At 38.8% G+C, this 20,937-nt stretch overlaps 2 protein-coding genes across 2 annotated transcripts in view; both read left to right on the top strand.

Moving 5' to 3' along the window:
- The window catches only part of LOC140141172 (uncharacterized), a 47,186-nt gene extending 26,506 nt beyond the window's left edge, over positions 1-20,680 (top strand). The window contains exons 4-7 of the mRNA XM_072162966.1: positions 3,891-4,067; positions 12,291-12,483; positions 17,038-17,584; positions 18,652-20,680. Of these exons, the coding sequence (XP_072019067.1) occupies positions 3,891-4,067; positions 12,291-12,483; positions 17,038-17,584; positions 18,652-18,879 (1,145 nt within the window). The 3' untranslated portion in view covers positions 18,880-20,680. The remainder of the gene's footprint in view (positions 1-3,890; positions 4,068-12,290; positions 12,484-17,037; positions 17,585-18,651) is intronic.
- Positions 1-20,937, top strand: part of LOC140141167 (uncharacterized) — a 261,114-nt gene that overhangs the window by 61,825 nt on the left and 178,352 nt on the right. The window lies entirely within an intron of this gene.

Raw genomic sequence — 20,937 nt, 5'->3', positions numbered from 1 at the left:
TGTGCTGTTTATAGGCCCCTACTTCTGTGCACGAGCCATGAGCAAGCAGTGGCTCAAATTCTCCCAATTGTGCATATAATCAGAACTATATCATTGGTACTGAGATCTGACCTGGAATCATGATTAGCTGAAAAGATAGCAGCCTTTATGTAAACAAATGCTTTGTCTGGTACATTTAAGGCTATACTGTTGTGGGGTTGTTGTTTTTTTTCAGGAAAAAGGATGAGGTTGTTCAAGAGTTTAGGTAGATATGAAATGTGCTGGATAAGTATTTTGTTTATGGATGAAATTTGCTGTAATAAATGAAACCTGGCGAATGGCCCATTTTCAGTCCAAATTGACACCTAACACATTCAAATCGGTTAAAATTTGACGAAAATAGGATATTTTCTTTTGAATTAATACTTGTCCAATTGATTTTGTCATATCAATCCAATGACAATAAAATTCCTAGAAGGCAAAGTTTCATAATACCAGTTATACCACATCCATACATCCCTGGTATATTCAGAAATGGAATTTACTATCAATGCATATTATCTGTTTATACATTGTAAACATGAGCAAGGTCATGTTTTTGTAGCATCAGTAGTACTGATAACCAAATTACACGCTAATTAAATCTGAACATACAATTAAAAAACCGCTTATTTTGTAAACAGATAATACTCTGAAAAAACAGTGGCATGATCGACAGGAATTATGGATGAAATTGTTTATTTAGATAATACTCTGTGATTATTTATGGAAGAAATTTAATGGAAATGCTCTCAATGAAATAATTAATATATTAAACATACGTTTTGTTTTATCAAATTTTAGGACATTATTTGACATTCAATTCAGAAAATGCAAGATTGGATTGAGTAATCATGCAGTTTTTTTATTTAATTTGCTTGTAACCACTGTTGTAACTACATGTAAATCCTGTTATCTACCCAGCAATGTTTGCTTATCTTAAATTTGAACACTAATGGTATGGTATAATCTGTTATTAAATAGGCCTTTGATAGACAGTGATATTGATTTGAAAACGAGTTACTTGCTGGTGAGTTATATAAGCCAGAGTCTGGATGTTGGTATCATTATGCCTCAAATCACTGATTTATTGTAAGATCAGTGCAGAGTTGATTAGATACGAAAATGGAAAGTTAAGACAAATTACTATAGTTAAGACAAATTACTATACACCTGATCCATGAACTAATACTGATTTTGAGGTTTGAGAATACTTAAATTTTTTTTTCAAAGTTGCCATCCCTGTATACATAGCTTTACATGGCTATACATGGCTATACATAGCTATACATAGCTATACATGGCTATACATGTCTATACATGGCTATACATAGCTCTACATAGCTATACATGGCTATACATGTCTATACATGGCTATACATAGCTATACATGGCTATACATGGATATGACATGGTTACAGATGGCTATACATAGCAATAGCTATACATACATGTAGCTATGCATGGCTATACATGGCCATACATTAGCTATCCATGGCTATACATAGATATCCATGGCTATACATGGCTATACATGGCTATACATAGATCTGCATGGCTATACATAGCTATACAAGACTATGCATAGCTATGCATGGCTATACATAACTATGCATGGCTATACATAGCTATACATAGGTATGCATGGTTATACATAGGTATGCATGGCTATACATAGCTATGCATGCCCTTTACTGACCATAACCCATAACAAATGAGCTACAGCACCGTTGGTACTCTTGTTAATGATTTGCCATTTAATGTGTATTACATTGCGAATTTCAAAAAATCAAAATTATTTGATATCAGAAGGACATTCTTCGTATTCAGAATGCAATTCGATATGTCTGGTGTGCTCTAATGTCCCACAATAAATACTGTCAATGTTGAACAGCTTTTTTTAATACTTTTAATTATATTTTTTTAACACATCAAACATATCGAATTGCATTCTGAATACGTAGAATGTCCTTCTGATAGCAAATAATTTTGATTTTTTGAAATTTTGATATTCACAATGTAATACACATTTTATGGCAAATCATTAAAAATTGACATTTTTGAGATTTCACAGTACTCGAAGTAAACTTTATACCAATTGATTAACGCAGCTTTCAATAGCGTAACGATTTTTTGTGTACACTGCGCGATTTACGCCAGCGTGTGCGACTGTGCGTGAGTAACGCGGAAGTGAATCCAACCATGCCAACGCACCTGTGATTGGTTAGTATTGTATCCAAGATCGTGCGTTCGCGTTGTAATTTGAAAAACGCGATATTATTATAAGATCGCGGTTGGATTGAGCACAGCTGCTGAAAGCTGCGTTCATTCAATTGTACATGTGTGTTGTTGTTGTTGGTGTTAATATGTACCAAAATTATTTTGTAGACAAAATTCTTTTTTTTTTGTATCACAAACCCCTCTTATTTATGTACATAATTTAAGGAGACTGGCTCTTAATTGAAAACATTCTAATTATGGGACTACAAACTTAAGAAACTCCCTACCAGTGGCGTAGATTTCTTTTTGACATGGACATTGGGGGGATGGGGTTGGAAAAAAAATTTTGCTATTTTGAAGCTAAACTGATGAAATATGCATGGTGCAAAAGTGGAATAATAATAATAATAATAAACCATGCGCTTTACACCAAAGTCCCTAAGCGCTTTTACAAATTATACATAGACAAAAACATAACAAATAAAACATTAGTATGCAATTTTAAATAAATAAGTTTTCAGAGATGTTTTAAACTGATAAAACAGTCTGGTAAACTGTTCCAAAGTTCAGAGGCAGCAATATAAAATGAGCGATGACCATACTGAGTAGAAAATGATGAGCTAGTTAGACGAAATTGTGTTGACGATCGAAGACTACGTGGAGGCGTGTAACACTGTATGAGTTCTTGAAGATAGACAGGTGCAAGACCATTAATATATTTATAAGTGAGGAGGAGAACTTTGTATATAATTCGGTATTTCACAGGTAGCCAATGTAAACATGAAGGATTGGAGTAATGTGATCACGTTTCTTAGTAAGCGAAATTAATCTGGCAGCCAGATAAATGCACGTGAAGCGCACGAAAATTTGCACTTTGGGGGCTAAAATGGGCAAATATGAGGTTAATTTGGTCAGAAACCTATATTCACTTATTCAGGCGTCATTCAACATGGGGGGGTGATTGTATGGACCATCCCCTGGCAAAATATTGGGGGGGGGGAGGGGGTTATCCCCCCCCCCCCATCCCCTGGGATCTACGCCTATGCCAGTGACTGCAAAATGCCGTAGTGCAGCACATTTGTTGTATTCAGTAAATTAAAAGGGGCAAGTGCTCCACAGGCTTTTCTGTCACGTACGAGATTCAAAATTCTCACCTACCCTTTAACGTGAAGACTAAGAAAAGATTGTTTGAATGTCCATTGATCCCCTTAGGGTTGATTGTAGCTAGTACTAGTCCAAAGGCAAATAAAAAGAGGGGGTGCTTCCATATAATTGATGCTAATGCTATGCTCCAGGGGAAGTTTTTTTAGGGCTCATATTGAAATTCCCTTACATAGGAAGGTGTGCACCATCCTGCAACTTTCTTGTGCTAGACTTCTTTTGTTAAAATCCTGGGCAGGGTGTATCACTGATGCATATAATCCATCCGTTTTATGACCGAGCTTTCCTGAGGCGCGCGCTTAGCAAGGGAAATCCTGCCTTCTTTCTGTGTGAAAACGTGGTAGGGTATTTCAATATGAGCCCTTAGATTAATACTTCAATTATTTTTCCTGTTTAGTTCAGTCAGTTCAGTTATATTTCATTGTTGTAGGCCTTGGTCCTTTGCACTACCATACTATAATTCAGCATATTTTCCTTTTATGTGTGTGTAGAGTTGCTTGGGTGTACACTTGCAGACACAGCAAAATGCCTTGGAGTTAGTAGAAGTACAGTAAAGAGGAGGATGGCAGAACTGTGTATGTCTGCAGGTAGAACAACATACTCAGAAATAGGAGATGATGAACTAGAAGAAAGGATACAGTTCATTTTGTATAATATGCCAAGAGCTGGTGAGTGATGTCTTTCAGCTGCTTAACCCTAACAGTACCAGGTCCCAAGGGTGAAATTAAGCGGGAGACGTGAGCCGTTTGGTCCCCAGAAACTCTGCAATGGCCCCTGGTTCCAACTTGATTTGTAGTTGACCAATGGACACTCTAATCACAAAACTGGTCCCCTGGATAGTGAACCAAAAGGTATCAATTTCAAAGCCTATTGTGCTTATTTAACCCATTCAGCATATCTTTATTTTTATTGGCCCCTTGGTAAATGGAAGTGGACCTTGGTTTCTTCAAATCTTGGTGAACCAGGGGCAATTTTTTTTGCCGAAGTGGCCCCTGGTTCAAGCTCTCTTATTTTCACCCTTGCCAGGTACTTCAAATTACTACTTGATATGCAATGTGTGCGTGCATCCCATGAGATGTGATGACGAAATTACTTTATGTTATCTATATTATAATTACGCTATTGTCTGTGAATCTGTTTAGTCCTACGTGTATGGGGTGGGATGGGATGGGCGTTATTAACAATATAATTCTCCGGTGCAATCTGTGTACAAACTCTGAGCCCTGAAGCTGCTTTATTTGATGACAAACGGACGGCCCTTTTTTAACATTTGGGGACCATAATATTTGACTTATGAGGCTCATGTACATATGTTGAAGTATAATTCTCAAGTGCTATCAGTAGACTCAAGCTGGGCACTGTAGCTGCTTTATTTACTGAGTAACGGCTGGCCCTATATGTTTTAGCATTTTGGGCCCTGGGGCCAATGGAGTGACATATGGGGCTCATATGTACATATAACAATATAATTCTCAGGTGCAATCTGTGTACAAACTCTGAGCTCTAAAGTTGCTTTATTTGATGAAAAACGGCCGGGCCTTTGCTTTAACATTTGGGGCCCCGGGGCCCATAATATTTGACTTATGGGCTCATGTGCATATGTTGAAATATAATTCTCAAGTGCTATCAGCAGACTCAAGCTGGACATTGTAGCTGCTTTCTTTACGGAGTAACGGCCGGCCCTATGTTTTAGCGTTTGAGGCCCTGGGGCCCATATTATGTGACACACTGGGTTCATATATACATACATGTATAACAATATAATGCTTTAGACCTATTAGTGTACCAAATCTAAACCCTGTAGCTCCTTTATTTGCTGAGAAACGACAGGCCCTTTATTTTAACATTTGGGCCTCTGGGGCCCCTAGCCTTAAACATCTGGGGCCAAAATGGGCAAAAGGCCATTTACAACTTAGGGCCCATATATTTGCCACATATGAGCTCTAGTGCCCTTGTAGTTTTATAGCTAGCCTTGTCAATCTGTTGCCCCTTATTTTAACATTTGGGGCCTTGGGGCCCATAATATATGACATATGTGGGGCTCATGTATACTTGCATACGTGACGGTCCCCTCGGCACAACTGAGCCCTGAAGTGCCAATCATCATTTTTGAGATATTCAACCAAATTATTTTGCTTGAAATTAGATTTAAAATGATGTATATCATGTCTATAGTACTTGACATTTAAGTAGTGAAAAATCAATAAAACAGTCAATAAATCCTTTGTTTCCTATTGTTTATTGTTAAGTTCGATGGAGCATATCTCAATAGTGGCACTGGCGACATCCGGGCTCAGTTGTGCCGAGGGGTCACATATATAGAGTACCCCTGGATCTATCAGTGTACCAACTCAGGGCCCTGAGGCTGCTTCATTTAATGAGAAACAGCATGCTTTGTATTTTTACATTTGGGCCCCTGGGGCCCGTGACCTTTGACCTCTGGGGCCGAGATTTGCAAAGGATAAATCTACAGGGTAGGGCCCATAAGTGTACCACATATGGGCCCTCAGTCCATGGGGCCCTTGTAGTTTTAGCGCTAGCCCTGTCAATCTGTTGCCCCTTATTTTAACATTTAGGGCCCTGGGGCCCATAATATATGACATATGCGGCTCATGTATAATTGTATATATATATAGTAACCCTGGGGCTATCAGTGTATCAACTGAGGGCCCTGAGGCTACTTCATTTGATGAGAAACGGCATGCTTTGTATTTTAACATTTGGGCCCCTGGGGCCCGTGACCTTTGACCTCTGGGGCCAAGATGGGCAAAGGATAAATCTACGGGGTAGGGCCCATAAGTGTTCCACATATGGGCCCTGTGGCCCTTGTAGTTTTAGCGCTAGCCTTGACAGAATGTTGTGTTTGATGGAGGAGGAAGAAGGAGGAGGAGAAGGAGAAGAAACCATAGGATAACAAACAGACAAACTAGAAGGCTATATATTTGTACACAAATACGGCTATACCCGCATGTTATCGGTTTACACAAACTTACAGTCCTTATTTGCTGAGGACTTAGGTTGCTGTTGTCAGTCTCTCTAATTCACAGTGAAGCTATGCAATTTGATAGATTGAAATTCACAATGTGCAATTTGATTAGGGAAAGCTATTCCAGAGGGGAGTATGTAAATTAAATGGAACAGCCATTTCAGAGGGAGTATGTAAATTAAATAGAACAGCCAATGGGTATGTAATTTAACTGGAACAGCCTTAACGTTTCTGTCATCTATATTATTATAATTACGCAATTGTCTGTGAATGGGATGGGGTGGGTGTTATTAACAATATAATTCATGAGGTGCAATCTGTGTACAAACTCCGAGCCCTGAAGTTGCTTTATTTGATGATAAACGGACAGCCCTTTTTAACATTTGGGGCCCTGGCCCATAATATTTGACTTATGAGGCTCATGTACACATGTTGAAGTATAATTCTCAAGTGCTATCAGTAGACTTAAGCTGGGCACTGTAGCTGCTTTATTTACTGAGTAACGGCTGGCCCTATGTTTTAGCGTTTGGGGCCCTGGGCCCATATTATGTGACATATGGGGCTCATATGTACATATAACAATATAATTCTCAGGTGCAGTCTGTGTACAAACTTTGAGCTTTGGTGAAAAATGGCCGGCCCTTTGATTTAACATTTGGGGCCTGGGGCCCATAATATTTGACTTATGGGGCTCTGTGCATATGTTGAAATATACTTCTCAAGTGCTATCAGCAGACTCAAGCTGGACATTGTAGCTGCTTTATTTACTGAGTAACGACCGGCCCTATGTTTTAGCGTTTGGGGCCCTGGGGCCCATATTATGTGACACATAGGGTTCATATATGGTCATTTTCACGGTAAAGGGTGTAACTTTTGATTTTTAGGGTCAAAATTTCAAACCACTTAAATATGTTTCTGTTTACTGAAATCATGCATAGAAGCAACTTAATTTCAAGTAAAATAATGTTTCAAGGCTTAAACCTTTTGATTTCTAATAAAAAATTTGACATTTGCATAACATTTTGGTTAAAATCTAAGAAAAATGTATTTTACATAACCTCAGAAAATTATGACATGAAAGCTGGAATACATGTGAAATTCCATTCCAAAGTAAGTCAACAGATATAAGTTAAATTTTATACCATGTTTTGCTATGTTTGTAATTGCAGTTTTGAAAATTTTTAACATCAAGTGTCATTTACAATGGAAATTTCCAAACCTTAAACATATTTTTTAAGTTTTAATTGGGTTCCTAAAATAATTTGAATGTCTAACTTCATGTACAAATACTACTTGATGAAAGGAACCTCCCAGCCAAGTTTCACAGAAATTGGAGTTATTTTTTAGAATTGGCAATTCAAGCGATTTGTGTTTCGGAGGCTTCAGTTAACAACACAGGTGATCATAAAAGTAAAATATTTAGCTAACTACTACAAGTTGACATAAAAAATAGGTAAAAAATATCACAATTACCAATTTTCATGCTTTGCTTCTAAGTATTGAATTTCAGTTGTGACAAAAATTAAATTATCACAGCAAGTCATTTTTTTGTTTCGGAGGCTTCATGTTAACAATTGTTAAACATTGCAGAAGTAGTTTTTTTGAAAACAACAGTGTTGGGATCATCTAAGCTGTTATTTTCTTGTGTGTATTGAATCAATGATTCTATGCGGCAGATATTGTAGATTTATCACACATTAATTTTTTCACCCATTTGTTAAGTATGGTGTTTTTTGCATGTGAAGCCTCCGAAACAGGCTTTTTAAGGTATCAGTATATTTTTCAAACATTAACCATAATGTCAATTTTTTTTTTCATTTATGACATTCTGCACATATCAAGTAATAATTACAATGCAGATATCAGTATGAAACACACCAATTTAGATATGCATAGATGATAATTAAGTTTACTGTTGTTTCGGAGGCTTCATTTGTTTCGGAGGCTTCAATTGTTAACGGAAAGTTTGTATTGGGTCCCATTTTCAAACGGTGATATATATCTCCACGATTTAAAAACATGTGACTTGAGGATCTAGTTTGCTACATTTTAATAAATAGATTGGATGAGCTCTTTTATTTATATTTGCACAAGCTTGCTGAACAGTTTGTTTCGGAGGCTTCAAAAAGTTAACGGAAAAACGGCTATTTGAAGTCAAGATTTTATAAAAAATTTAAAAGCTTGCAAATCGGCTAATTTTTGTTACCCATTTCAAGTTAAGATAACAACTGTTATGAATCAAGAAGAAGTGAAGAAATAACCAAGAATTATGAACCAAAGCTACACCCACAAAGTTTGTTAACAATTGTTAACGGAAAATGAAGCCTCGAAGCGATAAATATCGAAGTCCGGTTCTCAAAAATACAGGGCCGTTCACAATTAAATCTAATGTGGCAGTGTTTACTGAACATATGACTGTACTTTCAGGATAAGAAAAATTATCCATGAACTAACTGAAGAAAACACAGGGTTTTACAAAAATGTTACTGTTTTTATAGTTTTTCAAAATGGCAATATTAAGTACATTTAAGCCTGCTAAAACTGAACGCAGTAACTCCCAAAGCTGATTATGCTACCCAAGGTAGCTGCTAACTAGATGACTTATGTGGCCAAAAATTATGGAATTCTGTGGCTTTATTAGAACACTACGGATTACAATGTTAAAAATCCAAAGTTACACCCTTTACCGTGAAAATGACCATATACATAAAACAATATAATGCTGAAGACCTATTAGTGTACCAAATCTAAACCCTGTCGCTACTTTATTTGTTGAGAAACGACCGGCCCTTTGTTTTAACATTTGGGCCTCTGGGGCCCCTAGCCTTAAACATCTGGGGCCAAAATGGGCAGAAGACACATTACAACTTAGGGCCCATACATGTGCCACATATGAGCCCTAGTGCCCTTGTAGTTTTATAGCTAGCCTTGTTAACCTGTTGCCCTTATTTTAACATTTGGGGCCCTGGGGCCCATAATATATGACATATGGGACTCATGTATACTTGTATATATAGAGTACCCCTGGCTCTATCAGTGTACCAACTCAGGGGCGGATACAGGATTTCGAGAAAGGGGGGGCACACTCCTGAAAATAAAAGAATTTAATAAATGGCCGCGAAGCGATCATCCCGGAGCGCTTGCGCGACGCAGGGGGGTGTCTGAGGGGGGATGTGCCCCCTGAGAAGTGAGAAACTTTTGGAAAATGAAGACCCAAGTGAAGCCATTTGGTGGACCATTTTGTCAACATTATGGTGTAAAATTTTAGTTTGAAAAAGCCTAAAATTTGCAAAAAGACGGCCCAATTGAAGCCATTCGTGGACAACTTTTGACCTCTTTTGTAAAATTTGCTTTATATGTACCCATAACGTTTCGCGACATGGGGGGGGGGGTGTTTGAGGGGGATGCCCCCTCAGAAATGAGAAACATTTGCAAAATAAAAACCTAATTGAAGCCATTTGGTGGACCATTTTGGCACTATTATGGTGTAAAATTTGAGTTTGAAAAAGCCGAAAATATAAAATTTGCGAAATGACAGGCCAATTGAAGCCACCTTTTTTCACTGTTATTGTATAAATTCAGAGTGCTGGGTGTGAAATACAGAAGCGAAAACGGGCAGTTGTTTATACAGGCAGGGGTGTCTGATGTTCCCCTCCGAAATTTGGAAATTTTGTGAAATGAAGGTCCAATTGAAGCCATTTGGTGCATCTGTTTTACACTATACGAGAGTATATCATTGCTTTTTAAAACAAAACAGGGCCCGAACTCAATTTGTAAAATGTTACACTGACACTTTAATAGGCCTATAAGACTTGGAGATTCGGCATGGATCGAAGTCAGCATGGAGTCCGTATTAATACTGACTTTGATGACAAAATGTGACGGGCCCTGCATCATCGACGGGCCATCAGAAATCAACAAGTACTGCCTAAAAGAATCCGGCCTATATTAGGCCTATATAGAACCTACTTTTGATATACCAGACTGTGAGCTACTGTGCGGTTTATTTGGCATGGGCCTACTAATTATACGTGCAATTTAACTTTTCCCCTTCTCCTTTTCTCTTCTCTTTTCTCCTTTTTCCTCTTTCTCTTCTCTTCTCTCTTTTCCTCTTTTTTTTTTTGGGAGAGGGGGAGGAAGGGCGCCGCCCCTGAATCCGCGCCTGGAGAGTGCCACCCCGGTGTATGATACTCACTACAGATTTATTAGGCTATAGGCCCGAATATTTTTTCTTTCTTTTTTTTACGTTGTGCCGTTTTCTTTCTTCTTTCTTTTCTTTTCTTTTTTCCCTTTCTTTTCTTTTCCTCTTTTCTTTCCCTCCTTCTCTTCTCTTTCTTTTCTTCTTTATTTTGTATTTTTTGGGATCCGCCAAAAGGGGGGGCACGGGCCGGCTGTGCCCCCCTCTAAATCCGCGCATGTACCAACTCAGGGCCCGAGGCTGCTTCATTTAATGAGAAACCGCATGCTTTGTATTTTTACATTTGGGCCCCTGGGGCCCGTGACCTTTGACCTCTGGGGCCCAGATGTGCAAAGGATAAATCTACGGGGTAGGGCCCATAAGTGTACTACATATGGGCCCTGGGGCCCTTGTAGTTTTAGCGCTAGCTTTGTCAATCTGTTACCCCTTGTTTTAACATTTGGGGCCCTGGGGCCCATAATATATGACATATGGGGTTCATGTATACTTGTATATATAGAGTACCCCTGGGGCTATCAGTGTACCAACTCAGGCCCCCGAGGCTGCTTCATTTGATGAGAAACGGCATGCTTTGTATTTTTACATTTGGGCCCCTGGGGCCTGTGACCTTTGACCTCTGGGGCCAAGATGGGCAAAGGATAAATCTACGGGGTAGGGCCTATAAGTGTACCACATATGGGCCCTGTGGCCCTTGTAGTTTTAGCGCTAGCCTTGACAGAATGTTGTGTTTGATGGAGGAAAAGGAGAAGGAGAAGGAGAAGAAACCATAGAATGGCAATATACCCGTTCATGCTTCGCATACGGGTATAACTATTGAAGAGGTCAGAAGAAAAATTTGAGCAGCCTCGCTATATGCTTTTTTTTACAGATAAAATGAAAATGTGAAGTGTCATGTCAAAAGGAGACACTTTTGGGCAGGTTATGAATTTCGAGTTTTTTACTTTTGCTCCACAATGCCGTTTCCCCCAATGAAATCGGACATTCCTAAGCGAAGATATTGAGTTCTGAAGTTATGGTATTATAAAATTTGAAATTGAGATATCGGCCTTTAAAAATATTATTGACAATGTTGAGAGTAGGAATTAACTTGAAAAATGTCTCAAAACCTACAAGATGCCAGTTATATTCCGGCCTGAAACTACAATATTTTTTAACATTAATAACATCACAAATTCGCAACAAACCCAAATTGTGAAAAAATCACCCACCTGCAGATTTTGGGCTATTTCTCCATTTACATTCCTGCCCAAAAGTGTACTTAACCAGACCTCAGTGATGACTTTCAAAAAGGTCAAGGCTTATAGAACAGCTTGTCTATGGAAAATGTACACTTTCTGATAGTTTTGAACAAGAATTCACCAAACTAGGGTTCTGACTATCCCTTACCTATAGATGTGAAAAAGTGGGGACACTGAACTGTTGAAAGTTTGCATGCATCAAAATGACTGCACTGTGTATATTGAACACCCGCACCAATCATCAATCAAAGAACACTTGAAAAAACCAGATGTTAAAATTTGCATGCAGTACGATCGCACTGTGTAGATTGACCATTAGTTAATACTTTGTGCCAAATTGGCATTATTTTGCCTATGTGCATCACAAATGGAACTTTGACCTGCAATAAAAATTAAATTTGTAGATTTAAATTTTAATATTCTCAAATTTTATATTTTCAATTCCCTATTTTGTGTATTCAAAATATAGGATACAAAACTGTAGATGGGTACCTGATAGGACAGGGGATAAGAGTTCAACGGCAACGTATTCGCGATGCTCTGCGCAAACTTGATCCAGCAAGGCAAGAGTTACGCACCATTTGCTCTATTCGCAGACGGCACTATTCAGTTGCATCCCCACTTTCATTATGGCACATCGATGGAAATCATAAGCTGATAAGGTATGTACATTATATAAACACATGACAAATTAATCTGGAATGCAATCGAAAAGAAAAGTTAAAATGTCAATGTCATGTAAAATAGCTATTTAAATGGTTTAAAATGGCACCTGATGAGCTTGTTCAAATCATTGTTCAAATAGGCACCATGTGTCGAAGGCATTAGCCAGAGGGGTGTGTTTAGGGTGTCCACAGTGGTCAAAAATATCTTATTCTACAAAATCAAGGTGTCCACCTCCTATTCACTGCTTTATAAAAATCAGAATGAATTTTAGGGTGTCCAATTTGAAAACAGGGTGTCCAAATGACACCTGGACACCCCTATGGCTAATCACAGATATTGGGCTAATGCCTTGCATGTGTCTAATTTTTGTGAAGTATCGCACACATTTCTTTGTATTTTCTTCATTTCTTTGTATTTTCTTCATTCTTTTCGGCGACTTTTGCGGATACAAAATTTTGGATTTTGGATTTTTGTAAATATGTACACATAAAAAACGATGTATATTCATGCACCGAGGTGTACTAATTGTATATACATGTATGTACAGACTTGACATTTAACATGGAATATTTTTCGCCAAGTTCCAAGACTGCTCAGGCTAAATATTAATTTGGGTGTGTCGGGAGACGGTGTAAAATAATATAATTGTTTGATAGATTTGTTTGATATGTTTACATTATGGTGCTCATATTGTAGCGAATTTGCCTAAAATGGCGGATTTAGGAAGGCTGAATAAGTTGAGCTTTGTGGGGACACAATTTCGAACTTTATGTAACATGGTTCCGTTATTATCAAATTTATAGGGGTTTGAGGTGATATTTCTTAAACTTCGTCAGCAACTGGCATTCATCACAGCTGAGATACACTTACAATGTACCAACTTGTTGAACAGGGGAGGAGCTTAAAAATAAGGCTCTTAAAAGCGGTACATACTCAGAAAGTTTGAATGGCCCCCTAGGGTCAAATGTTATAAACTTATGGTACAAAAACAACTGCGGATACCTGGATGTCCAATGAACTCGAACTGTTTCTTTGTGTACAGTAAGTTTATAACATTTGAGTGTAACATGTAGGAGGAGAAGCCTTTTGAAATTTATTCTCTTGGTCGGGCTGACGTCACAAAGGGGAAATAGCCTTGTAAATCCAGTGTGCGCATGTGCAGTTCCCCTTTCTCGAGCTGGTTGCCATGTGCGGCGTGCGCGCTTGTGCAAAGGGGACAATGTTCCCGGATGTCCGACCGAGTGAATTGCCAGAAAGAAAGAACGGATAGCATTAGAGCAGAGAAGATTTATAGGCGATCCCATAATACTAGTGAAACATCCGGGTACTTGAGAACCAGTCTACTAGAAATTTCAATTGAGGGTACATAACACATCTACTTTCCATAGACTTTACATGCAAAAGTAGGGGTAGCGTTTTAAGCCATAAGTCGAGTTACCTCTTACTTTGAAATATGTATTTGATATCATCTTAATCAGAACAAAATTCTGCATAACATATCTGACATGTCTGAAGATGACAAAACATTTTTGGTCTACTTTTTGAGAAAATTAGTGTTATATAAAAAGGCCAGATTTTCCTGTGTTTACCAGGGATGCAAATTGTGCGGGAGCGGGGAGCACCGCTCCTAGGAAATGACAGTCAAAATTGAGGAAATAATGCCTTGGGAAGAAAACGAAAGAGGAAAAAAGAGGGAGAGGGAGGAAAAGAAAAGAGGAGAGGAAGAGGAAAAAAAAGAGGAGTGAGGTAGAAGATGACATAGAGGGAAACAGATCTCAGTAAAAGATATCAAGTTAATAGGGGAGGGCTGTGAGGTAGTGAAGCTACTGAATGGAAGAGAGGAAATCTTTAAAAGACACTGGTTGTGCAAAATTTGGAGGAATTCACATGATTGTTCAAGAAATAACAGCAAAAAAGAGGAAGGTGTTGGTGTTGAAATATGGAAATGTGATAATGCATATGAGGAAATTTGCAATTCATCACCAGAGGGGGTATTCAATGTAATTTAACAGGAATAAAAGAAGTTGGACCAAGTCAGTTGGAAACAGAGCACAAATCTGAGGAAATTTATAGAGAGGTGGCAATCATATCTGAGGAAATTTATAGAGGGGCAGCAATGAGGATTTTATGGGAATTCGGTGTATCAGTACTATAATGCCAGTGAGAGGACGACCTGGAAAATGTTGAGGAAATTTAAAAAGAAGAACCATAAAGCACTGAACACTCTGACAAAAAGGGGCAAGGGGTGGGGGGGTGGCGGGGGGTGGCAAAGAAAAGGGAAAGGAGCCTCTGTCCCACTAAAATTGACCCCAAACTAGTATAAAATATCAGATTTTTGCGCGCTACGCACACACATTGTCTTCACGCTATGTTACCATTCTCGTCTTTTAAAGTGCAGAATAAAGCTATTTTATGTCTGGTATGATTGAGGAAATCTTGAGCTTAAACCTTGCTCCTGAGGAAGAAATCACAATTTGCACCCCTGGTGTTTACATCCGATTGCAAACCGTGTTTTGACCTTGTGTGTTCATGCGCACATAATCGTAAACATTACTCAAATTTTCCCGTTTTCTTTTCAAATTTGCAGAGATCACATTCACAAGTTTTAATAAACCAAAATTTTCAACACTAAAATGGTTAATATTGTACCGATTTGCACAATTTTGATGCAAAGTTGGGACTATAGGCATGATAAACTTTTACCCGAAACCGCTTCACCCTTGAATGAACACAGCTATCAACAGCGTGGTGATTCTCTGCGTACACTGTGTGATGAATGCCTGCATGTGCATAACGCGGAAGTGAATCACTCCTTGCAAACTCACTCATGATTGGTTAGTATTTTCGCATTGTACTTTAAAATACGCGCCATACGAAATCGGTCGCATCGCGTACAGCTGCTGGCAGTTGAGTCCATTAAATTGAATTTTTTACTTTCAGTATACCGCTTTCTTGTACTTTCATACTTCTATTCCTCATTCAAATGTGGGTCTATAGTAACAAAAAAGCTCATTTGAACAGGGTACCGATGTTCTTTTCAGGGATCATCTCAAAATGCCTATCGACCCAAGTTTTGGACATATTTTGAGTGTTTGAAAATCACGTCTTTGGAACGGAAATCAACAGTGAAGAATTGTGTGAAACTCGTGTGATTACTAGACTGGTTCTCAAGTACCCGGATGTTTCAGTAGTATCATGGGACTGCTTATTAATCCCAGCTATCTAGCTATCTATCTATGTGTCATAGCTAGGACTAGGAGGCCGTTGGGGCGACGTCTTCAGAGATGCATAATTCCCAAAGTTCTCTGTCCTCAGCTGTTCGTATGAGCTGGTCAAAGTTCAATCCAGTCCAGTCTTTGATGTTATCAATCCACATCTTCTTTGGTCTTCCTCTCTTCCTTACCCCATCTGTACCTTCCTGCGAATGGTGCTTCCTAGACTGTTCTTCCATCTGATCACATGGCCAAACGACTGGAGTTGTCTTCTTTTCACAATGGAGATCAGGTGTTCATGCTCTCCAATGAAACTTTCCATCATTGCCCTTACTTGTTTGTTGGTAGTATGCGTAGAGTAGTGGACCTGGAGGAGCCTTCTCATGCAGTTCATCTGAAAGGTGTTAATCCTCTTTTCCATCTCGGCATTAAGCGTCCAGGTTTCACCCCCATACAGGAAGATGGACATTACCAATGCTCTCAGGAGGCTCATTCTTGTTGCCATTGAGATGTTCTTGTCTGACTCCAAAATGGGTTTCAGATTGGCTAATGATGATTTTGCTACAGCAATTCTGATTTTGATTTTTTGCACTGATTTGGCATCATCTAGGGTTGCACCAAGGCATTTGAATTGTGTAACTGTTTCACGTTCTTCCCCTCCAACATGAACTTCTACAATTCCATCAGACCCCATCTTCAAGACATTGCTCTTTGCAGCACTGATTTCCATGCCAAGTCGCCTTGCACTTTCATATAGCCTTCTTGTGAGGTCACTTAGTTCTTTAGGTTGTCCTGCCAAGAGGTCAATATCATCAGCGAATCGCAAGTTGGTAACCCTTCGCCCTCCGATACTGACTGTTCCCTCGAATCCATCAAGAGCTTCCATCATGATATACTCAGGAAGATTTTAAAGATGGTTGGCGACAGTAGACAACCTTGTCGGACTCCAACTCAGGTATGAAAAAACTCACTCCTAGCAGTACAGGACTCTTAGATGCAGTGTACAATGCTTCCCCCAGCTAGGTAATAAACATGAACTTCTCAACAAATAACGTAAGGCCCCAGAATACTGCTCTGGTTCAATTGTTATCAGGCATTTTTGTGCAGCCCATGATGTTAACTATCTCTGGTACCAGTTCAACTTTGCTGCCCCCCCCAACTGGTACCAAATACCCCATCTGAGGGATCAGGCTCACATGCTAGTATGTTGTTATATGAATAGAGGTAAACCTGTAACCAAAGAAGGGGGATAAAATTATTATAAATATTTGGTACTGTATTGCAATTTTGTCATTAACAATATGAGTAGATAATTATATTTTATGATTTTACCTATAGATGGAGGTTAGTTGTGCATGGCGGCATAGATGGCTATAGTAGGGCCATCGTCTACCTTAGGTGCAATGACAACAACCGCTCTGCAACAGTTCTTCAAATGTTTGAAAATAGCATACATGAGTGGGGATTACCCTCCAGAATACGGTCTGATCATGGTGTAGAAAACAGAGATGTGGCAATGTATATGTTGCAACATCCCTTGAGAGGTCCCGGTCGGGGGTCTTTTATAACAGGAAGGAGTGTGCATAACACCAGAATAGAAAGGCTGTGGCGGGATGTGTTCCAGATCGTCTTAAGTAGCTTCTACATACAATTCAAAGAGTTTGAAACTAGAGGAATTCTAGATCCTGACAATGAGTTACACATCTTTTGTTTGCACAAGATATATTTACCACGAATCAACTACCTTTTGAATAGCTTTGTTGATATGTGGAATAACCACAGACTGCGCACTGAAGGAAACAGAACACCACTTCAGCTTTTCTTTACTGGTCTCTTTGCAAACCCATCTCACCTCAGCGTAGAATATTTCGAGCATCTGGATGAGGTTAGTGGTATAATTCATTAGTGCTAACACATATTATGAAGATGTATGTAAAAAATGGGTGGATCCATATTGTGACATAATGTTGAGATAAATAATTTCAATGGAGGTCATAAGGTGTCATACAGAATATGTTTTTATGTGTTTTAGAGGCTTCTAAACTCATTGTTGATATTAGTATTGAAATTTTTTTTTTTTACTTCATTTTATTTTGTTCATTTTGTGACTATAATTGTTAAAATTAGTCTCAAATGTGTTCTCTTTTGACACACAAAAGAAGGAAAAAAAATATGCCAAAAACCGTTTTGGGTGATTTTCTCCAAAAATGAGCATTTTGGACCAAATTTGATCTCACAGATGAATTCATTGTATGCTTTTATATTCTTTAGACCAACTGTGTTAGCAGTTATTGAGGCCCAAAAGTTTCCATAATTCCAGGCTTCAGACCACCTTTAATTAATATTAATTCTGTTAATTACAGGCATGAAAAAAAAATCAGCATTTGAGCTGATTTCAGCATTTTTTGTTAGTGTTTTCATTGTTTTTCAGCCTATTTTTGAATCAAATTCCCATAAAATACTAAAAAAAAACCATGGTTTTCATTTTTTTTTCCAAGACCAGTTTTCATGCCTGTAATTTTAATACTAATTAGTTCAATTTTAAATTAATAATAATGTGTAGTGATAGATATTGATGAGATATGAAAAACATAACATTTTGAGCTGCATACTATATTTCGTTTTCCCACAGGAGCAACTTGAAAATAAAAAACTAGATCTAATGCACTTGTTCTAGCAACTTATGAAGTATATTTGTTTATGTTTATGGTTCACATCAGCTATGCTATAAATATAATCCTAACCCTAAGTTTTGAACAAGTGAACCTTTCTTATTTTGGGGCTAGCAAACCTTTTTTGGGACTAGTGATCCTGATTTTGGGACTAGCGGACCTTAAGACTGAAGAGAATTTCCCAAAGTAAATTTTTTCTTCCTAATCATAATTAAACATTGCTATATTTTAAAACAGGATTATTAATACTTACTTTCTTTTATTTCCTTATAATGTACAGGCTTGCATTGATGACTATGGTATTGATCCAAGCGTAAGTGTAACTTCTGCATGTGCGGATTACAGTAACAATGTGCAAGTTCCAGAAACAAGATGCAATCTAACACAGGAAGAGATGGACATGTTTGATCAACAGGTTCTTACTGAAGACTTTTTTACTAGCATTTGGGATGAGAGTCAGTATTTACATGCTTTATCAGTTGTTCATTATATGACTCAGACATCATGATTTCCTTGGAGAAAAAAATTAAGTGCCAACAGTTTCAGCCATATAGCAACTTTTTCTAGTCTAACATACAGTGTGTCCCAAAAAAAAGTTACCGGATTAATTGATTCTGTCATAACTTCAAAAGGTCATACTGAACCGTGAAACTGGGGGTCAACATGGGTGTGGAGGCAGGTGGCGCCTGTGACGAGCCTCTGGCCCGATGCCAAAGATTACTGCACTCCATGGAGTGCTTGAAGCATTGCTATTGCCAGAGTCCAGCGATTCATGTTTGAAGCCTCACAGTAGCGCCCATCACGGTTCAAAAGATTGACCATTAATGTATTCATATGGGTCCTTGCATAGCTAGCTGAACATGGATGATGGCTCCTCAATGCATTTGCCAGGAATGTCCCGCCGAAAAAGTGGCAAGCGAACGGGGGTTTAACCTGGGCGTGGCAGCAGGTAGCAAATGGAGGTTCAACCTGGGATGTGGCAGCAAGCGGCAAATGGAGGTTAAACTTGGGTGTGGCAGCAAGCGTCAAACTGGGGGTCAACATGGGTGTGGAGGCAGGTGGCGCCTGTGACGAGCCTCTGGCCCGATGCCAAAGATTACTGCACTCCATGGAGTGCTTGAAGCATTGCTATTGCCAGAGTCCAGCGATTCATGTTTGAAGCCTCCCAGTAATGTAACGACAAATTAACAAACACATGAATGTAACCATTTGGTACTTTGTCTTGTACGAGTGTTGTTTACTTCCGCGTATTGTGGGTATTTCTCTAATTCTGTGGGATGTACGTATAGCATGTATAGTAGAATCCGACGAGCCACATTCCTACACCTCACTGGTGGCAATAACTGTTGGCTATCCATCCATTTTACGCGACGCCAGTATCATAGGCGTGCAGCGTTTACCACTCCTGTGACACGTTGCAAGTGCTGCGCGCTCCCGATGTGTCGCGATAGTAGGCATCTTGGATCGTAATCTACACAAACTAAGCTAGATTGGGGCGGACAGCCCCCAGCTATGGCCGACTTAATCCTGACCATCAATTGGCTCGTCGGATACGTCTATACAAGCTTCATGAATTGTGAGTGCCTTCAGCTATCAGAACATCATTAACTTTACAGGAAATGTCAGGAAAGTGTGGAAAAATTGATTTGATTGCTTGCAAATTTCTCTGTACTCGATAAGTTGTTGCACCTCTCTTTTCATGTCACACTCAAGAAAATGTGAAAGCAATATACGTACCATACATATTAATCTTTATATAAATCCATTTCAACTTCATGTTGAATTATTGTGGGAATAGGCAACACACATAAAATGAAAGCATCTTGTAGTTCCAAGTGATAAATAAGTGTTAAATGGTAATAATTATATACCTCATATTCCTGTCATCTGATTGGTTAAAAGTGCAGTCATTGAATTAGCTATGCCCTCCTTTTTAAGAATTACGTAAAAACTGAACTATTCCCTTGGCAATAGTCTTTTAAAAAGACTATTGCCCGGGCATAGTCATTTTCACACCATCGTTGTGCGTTCCGATCAAACTCTACGCACGCGATGGCGTGTTCGTATTACGCACACGGTGCCAACGCTGCCTGCCAGTTGCTGTGTAGCGATCGGTTCATAACAACAAACTTTCTTTGTAGTTTTACCATGGCCTATGAACAATAAAATAGGCCTTTTAACCAATCAGCTGACAAAAATCTATATTAATGAGGTCTATAAAACAAATATTGACTGCTTTATTCTGATCATGGTTAACATAGACCTGTGGTGATCTCAAAACCATGCTATGACCCTCGGCTGCGCCTCGGGTCACACCCTCGGCTGCGCCTCGGGTCACAACATGGTTTTGAGATCACCTTGGGCCTATAATTTTAACCAGGCCCCTCATAACAGTCAATATTTGTATTTATATAAACTGCACTCAGAAATTATCCAAACAAATAATTTCAGTTCATCCTACACAGTATATATGACACGGCTAATGCTACTAAAATGTTAAATGTTTGATGCTTCAATAGGAACACATGTTATTTCCTACCTCACAAGATCCATCACCCATTGTTCA

Source organism: Amphiura filiformis, chromosome 19 (genome assembly GCF_039555335.1).
Source record: "Amphiura filiformis chromosome 19, Afil_fr2py, whole genome shotgun sequence".
NCBI lineage: Eukaryota > Metazoa > Echinodermata > Ophiuroidea > Amphilepidida > Amphiuridae > Amphiura > Amphiura filiformis.
The sequence above is the reverse complement of the archived record's forward strand: the minus strand, read 5'-3'. Positions and strand labels throughout refer to the sequence as shown.